The following is a 6,318-nucleotide window of genomic DNA, read 5'->3' on the forward strand; positions in this document are numbered from 1 at the left end:
TTGCACGTTTCACGGCCACTGTAGGTTCTCCTACAGATGCCAGCGGCGTTCAGTTAGTCAGTAAACGTGTCCCACATGCTACACCTACTGACAGGAGAGGGAGTGACTCCAGGCAGACTGCGATTACTCTGAGATATACTTGAATATATTTCTTGCGTTTTTCTAGATGGTCTGAATAAGTTATTGGTAGTATTCCCTGACACAATGGGAAAATAAAGCACCCATAGTTATGTCCATGACTCCAATGATTCCCTGTCTCTGCCAGACTGATGAACAATGCCTTTGAGGAGCTGCTGGCATTCCAGCGGGCTCTGAAGGACCTGGTGGCCTCGGTGGACGCCACCTACGCCAAGCAGTACGAGGAGTTCTACATCGCCCTGGAGGGCAGCTTCGGCTCCAAGCACGTCACCCCCCGAACCCTGACCTCCCGCCTGCTGGGCAGCATGGTGTGTGTGGAGGGCATCATCACCAAGTGTGAGTTTGCGTTCCTCCATCTTTGGCCTCTACTCATCACTACGTGCGTCTTTTGACTCCGTTCTGTGTCATTTCCTCCTTGTCGTTCTTCTTCAGGTTCTCTGGTGCGTCCTAAAGTAGTGCGCAGCGTCCACTACTGCCCAGCCACCAAGAAGACAATGGAAAGGAAATACACTGACATGACCTCGCTGGATGCCTTCCCCTCCAGTGCCATCTACCCCACCAAGGTAACTAGTGGAGCCCAGAAGTTTCATTTTTTACTTTTTATATACTTATATTGCTTTATCGCTCTCAGTAACAGGATGGTCTTAACTTTACAACCTCTTTTTCTCTCTCGTCAGGATGAGGAGAACAACCCTCTGGAGACGGAGTTCGGTCTCTCCATCTACAAGGACCACCAGACCATCACGGTGCAGGAGATGCCCGAGAAAGCCCCCGCCGGCCAGCTGCCCCGCTCCGTGGACATCATCCTGGACAACGACCTGGTGGATGTAGTCAAGCCCGGAGACAGAGTGCAGATCATTGGAACGTACCGCTGTCTGCCTGGCAAGAAGGGAGGGTTCACCTCTGGCACGTTCAGGTGAGGCAAGATGAAGTGTGTATGTGTGTGTGTGTTGGAGCTGCTGAGTTTACCCTTGTTCTCTGTAATTAATATTTCACCCTCCTCTGCTCAGGACCATCATGATAGCCTGCCATGTCAAGCAGATGAGCAAAGAGGTGTCCCCCCACTTCTCCGCGGACGATGTGGCCAAAATCAGGAACTTCAGCCGGACTCGCTCCATAGTGAGGCTCCAATCTTTCTGCCTGGTCGCTCACAGCTGTTCAAGTGTATGAAACCCAAACTAAATTAGAAATGTCTCCCTTTTTGTTTCTATTTAGAATGTGTTTGAACAGCTGTCTCGCTCCCTGGCTCCCAGTATCCACGGCCACGAGTACATAAAGAAGGCTATCCTCTGCATGCTGCTGGGCGGCGTGGAGAAGGTGCTGGAGAATGGGTCGCGCATCAGAGGAGACATAAACATCCTGCTCATCGGTATTTATTTTTTCTTCTTCAGCTCATGTACTCATTCAGCCATTTTTTGGGAGATGGTGGTTAATGAGATGCTTTCTTCTCTACCAGGTGATCCGTCAGTAGCAAAGTCCCAGCTGCTGCGCTATGTACTCCACACAGCACCCAGGGCCATCCCCACCACAGGGCGAGGCTCCTCTGGCGTGGGTCTGACTGCCGCAGTCACCACTGACCAGGAGACCGGTACGACGCGCACACCCATAAATGTGCTTGAAGACACTGGCACATTAATTCTAGCTTGCACGTCAGTTTTCTGTGTTGAACTGTTCGACTCACCAGCTGCCTTTTTTTTGTCCTCCCCAAGGTGAGCGCCGCCTGGAGGCAGGCGCCATGGTGCTGGCCGACCGCGGCGTGGTGTGCATCGACGAGTTCGACAAAATGTCCGACATGGACCGTACGGCCATCCACGAGGTGATGGAGCAGGGCCGCGTCACCATCGCCAAGGCCGGCATCCACGCCCGCCTCAACGCCCGCTGCTCTGTGCTGGCGGCTGCCAACCCCGTCTACGGCAGGGTGAGTAACTCGCCTAACGCGAACCTGTTTCACCTTTCAGCCATACCCGTTTGCCTGCGCTCTAAGCTGATCTACATACGCATATATTTAGTTAAATCCGCTCTGTTTTTGCAGTACGACCAGTATAAAACCCCCATGGAGAACATCGGCCTCCAGGACTCCCTGCTGTCACGTTTTGACCTCCTGTTCATCGTGCTGGATCAGATGGACCCCGAGCAGGACCGTGAGATCTCGGATCACGTGCTGAGGATGCACCGCTACCGGGACCCCCGTGAGCAGGAGGGAGCAGGTACTGTGCGGCAGGACTTGTTAAAACTGCATTCTGTGTATTAAGTTGGCGTTTGTTTAGAAATGTCTTAAATTCTGTATTTCCTTGGATTGTTTTTCAGCCATGGCTCTGGGTGGCACAGTTGACATCCTGGCCACAGAAGACCCAGACGCAATAGCAGAAGAGCACGAGGAGCTGCAGATCTATGAGAAACACAACAACCTGCTGCATGGGAGCAAGAGAAAGAAGTACGCACGAATGAAACATCAAACGTCTTAATAAAAGTACAATACACACCCGGATGACTGATCATGTCAACGTGAATAATCCAAATGTAACCTTTGTTTCAGGGATAAGATCGTGAGCAAGGAGTTCATGAGGAAGTACATCCACATCGCCAAGGCTGTGACGCCCGTGCTCACAGAGGAGGCAGCCAATCACATCGCAGAAGAGTACTCAAGGCTGAGGAGCCAGGAACAAATGGGTGCTGATCTCGCCAGGGTGAGCAGAAGCACACACACACCTACACATGAACACAAGAGGTTAATCAATACACACAAACTGCACTGTACTGATCAGATGTGCAGGGCCAGTTTCATAATACTCACAGGAGTGTCCAGAGTTAGTTTGCATAGTAAAATGATTTCACCTGACATTTGAATGGGCACTATTGTTCCACCATGCAATGCACCAATGGAAGTAGTTCAAATGGAAAACAACCCATTTAATTAAATTGCAGGTGATGGTGAGATGGCTCTGGAAAGATCTCGCAAAAACAAAACAAAACGCATAACAGTTAATTTTGAGAAACCTTTAAGTTGAATCGGCAGTGGCAGTACTGTCTGTTGTATGTTGCATCATGTTTGTTAAGAACAAAAGCACGTGTGTCTTGTATACTAACTGCAAAAACAGTATGTTCTGGCAATTAAAATAGGGCTGTGTACAACTAGTATTTAGTCTGGCATTGGGACATCGGTCTGTAATTACAGAAACATGCATACAAGGGAAAACATGGGTAAGGTCTCGTTCACAGCCGACATTGTGGCAGTAAAAGCAACAGGTGTCACTAATAACATTGTCTGCGAGAATTCTATTATATACATTAAGTACAGAGGTCATTATTGTGTATGCTAATTATAAAAAATGTTAAAGGTCACACAAATTATTTGTTAGCTACCAGTGACAGTTTAAAAGGATCATTGTTGTACCTTAGATGTAGATGTGCCGATGTACAGCTGCTACTAGCTGATGTATTGGCACCATATGAACGCATTCTGACCATGTTCACCCTCCTCCTCCTCAGACCTCTCCAGTGACGGCACGTACGCTCGAGACTCTGATCCGTCTGTCCACGGCACACGCCAAGTCCCGGATGAGCAAAGCCGTGGAGCTCGAGGACTCTGAGGTGGCCGTGGAACTCGTCCAATTCGCGTACTTCAAAAAGGTCCGTACTGCCGCGTCTGCCGAAGAATGGGGCGGCAATGTTTTTTTTTTTTTTTTTACCCCCAAGCGTCGGCGTAAAGTGGCATAAAAGAGTTCTGCAGTGACCCGACTGAATCTGGGTTGTCTGGTTTCCTCTGCAGGTTCTGGAGAAAGAGAAGAAACGCTCGAGACAGGAGCGGGACTCCGGCTCAGAGGAGGAAGAGGAGTCATCCACTCAGCGTTCCCAGAAAACTGCAAAGAAGAGGTACACACTTACAGATTCACAAATACTCCCTACTCCCTTTTAGTGGCTGTCCTTACTCTGCATGTCCTGTACACAGTTATAAACAGCTGCAGTTTGAAGTCGATTTTAAAAACAATGCTGTTATTGCTGTTATTGCTTTTATTGTCAGTCATTACATAACGAGTAATCTGTGTCGTCCTGACAGGGGGCGGCGTGGCTCTCCAGGGCAGTGAGCCTACAGCCCATATGACTTCAGTGACAGAGCCAGGAAGCTCCCTGAGACTAAAGCATCACTATGTATTAAACTTCCCACACTGCTTCCGCATGCAGCTCAAAACCTTCAGCACCTCTTTCTTCCAGTCGGGAAAGTGTTAAGCTTCTTCCCTTGCTTTTTTTTTATTATTTCATATTCATGCAGTTGTATTCATATTGATAATAATTCCACACAAACACTCTGAATTGCAGAACACAATTATTATTTTTTTTAAATTAAAATCATATAGAATGTGTGAAGTACAAGTTGCATGCAATTGTATGTCCCAACTTATTGTGGAACAGTAGTGGATGGTGACTGAGTATTTCAATTTTCTCCTACTGTACCTCACTATGTTCCAAAGGGAACGTTTGACTCCCTTTTTTTTTTTTTTTTTTTAACATACAAAACATATCAGCTTATAAAATTGACACTGACTTAATTTTTTTAATTTGTTACTTTAAATTACTAGTAGAAGCTGCTTAATCAAGAATCTTTTAACTTTAAAAAACTGAGCTTGTGTTACCTAAAATGTTCATTGTTATCCGTTTCAGCAATTCTTTTGAGTTGAATGAACTTACTGCATTATAGTGATTTATTGATCTTTAACTTTTACATTTGTGCCCCAGGCTCTTTAAAATCCTGTACCTCAATTCTTTCGATTAACACGCAGGTTTCAAGTGTTCTCTGTGTACTTGAGTTCTCACATTGGTCTTTGTGCTTCTGTTTTAGTTCAGGCCGGCACCCCGAAACCAGCCAAGCCACAACGGCAGGAAGAGGAGGCCATGGATGCCACATCACAGGCCGAAGACACCGAGCTGTCTGCAGAGAGGTGGGTGAAGGATTCAATCAGTGTGAAATAGTCGCTCGGTATCTTCTAGATGATCTTCATGATAATCAAATCTCTGCTCGTTTCCTCCACCAGGCTGAAGGAGTTCAAGTCGTCCCTGTTCGCAGTCTTCCAGTCTGCTCACGCTCAGTCGGTGAAGATGAAGACCCTGATGGACGACATCAACAAGGAGCTTAAGAGCGGCTTTTCGGAGCCGGAGGTCCGATCCGCTTTGGCTCGCATGCAGGAAGACAACCAGGTCATGGTGGCCGACGACATCATCTTCCTCATCTGAGGGGAAGGAGAGTGGGCTTCTGAAATTGATTACATGGACTGAAAGAAACAGTGATTTATATTCAAATGTACATATTGGACCTTTTGTATTCATGCATCCTCTGCTTTTCATGTCTTTGTTTTCTCTAAATGCAGACTGATGTTGCTCACCTAAACAAAAAAAGAAATAATTATTCTAGAGTTTTTGCGTATGGTGCATTTGGATCCACTATGGTACACATTGTTCCATTAACTTGTGTGCAAGCAAGACTAGTGTGGAAAAAATCAAGTCATTTTATGCACTTACTGTTTGTGTTCAATAGTGGTAATGTTACTTTATAATGTCCTTATTACCGTGTATCAACAGACTGCTGTTAGTGTAACTTGAAGAAGGCAGAAGGGTTATTGCAGCCCTGTGCAGTTTCATTTATTTAGCAATGAAACCTACTGTGCATTATTACGCCACAATAAGGACAAGTAGTTTTACCAACACATCAGTTGTCTGGATTTGTATATAGTTGACAATATGTTTTGGAAATTGTTAATTAACTGTAGTTGTGTAAGAAAAAATAAAATGTAATGCTTGGGAAGGTTGTATATAAAATATACTTGCATCAGACCAGATTCATTTTACCTAGCAGATAATCATAAAACACTTAAAAACAAACAATCACAAACCTTTAATTTACAGTTAGATGAGAAACTGGTGAAACAGGCTGCTATGTAACGTTAGCTAATCCTTGGGGACAACACACTGTTGATTTGCATTTTAAAAAGAAATGCTTGTTTTGTTCTTTCGTTGATCACTGTAAGGTGTTTGATACAGTTTGGAGTGATGCACTCTGGTACATACTGCTGTTAAATGCAGGTATTCGTGGTAATTATTGGATGTAGCAATGAACGAACAAAAACATCAAGTCATGTCTGTTAATGGGGTTAAGTTTTACTAGCCTAGCAGGAGTTGGACGAGGTG

The 6,318-nt window shown here is 45.7% G+C and overlaps 1 protein-coding gene across 1 annotated transcript in view; it reads left to right on the forward strand.

Moving 5' to 3' along the window:
* The window catches only part of mcm3 (minichromosome maintenance complex component 3), a 6,801-nt gene extending 866 nt beyond the window's left edge, over nt 1-5,935 (forward strand). Inside the window, 15 exon segments of the mRNA XM_035678128.1 lie at nt 266-474; nt 571-701; nt 816-1,054; nt 1,149-1,257; nt 1,354-1,507; nt 1,595-1,726; nt 1,848-2,056; nt 2,171-2,345; nt 2,446-2,572; nt 2,675-2,825; nt 3,628-3,768; nt 3,908-4,011; nt 4,196-4,277; nt 4,981-5,075; nt 5,169-5,935. Coding sequence (XP_035534021.1) covers nt 266-474; nt 571-701; nt 816-1,054; nt 1,149-1,257; nt 1,354-1,507; nt 1,595-1,726; nt 1,848-2,056; nt 2,171-2,345; nt 2,446-2,572; nt 2,675-2,825; nt 3,628-3,768; nt 3,908-4,011; nt 4,196-4,277; nt 4,981-5,075; nt 5,169-5,367 — 2,257 coding nt within the window. The 3' untranslated portion in view covers nt 5,368-5,935.
* The last annotated feature ends 383 nt before the right edge of the window (nt 5,936-6,318 follow it).

Source organism: Morone saxatilis, unplaced genomic scaffold (assembly GCF_004916995.1).
Source record: "Morone saxatilis isolate NCDOM2014 unplaced genomic scaffold, NCSU_SB_2.0 Contig7, whole genome shotgun sequence".
NCBI lineage: Eukaryota > Metazoa > Chordata > Actinopteri > Moronidae > Morone > Morone saxatilis.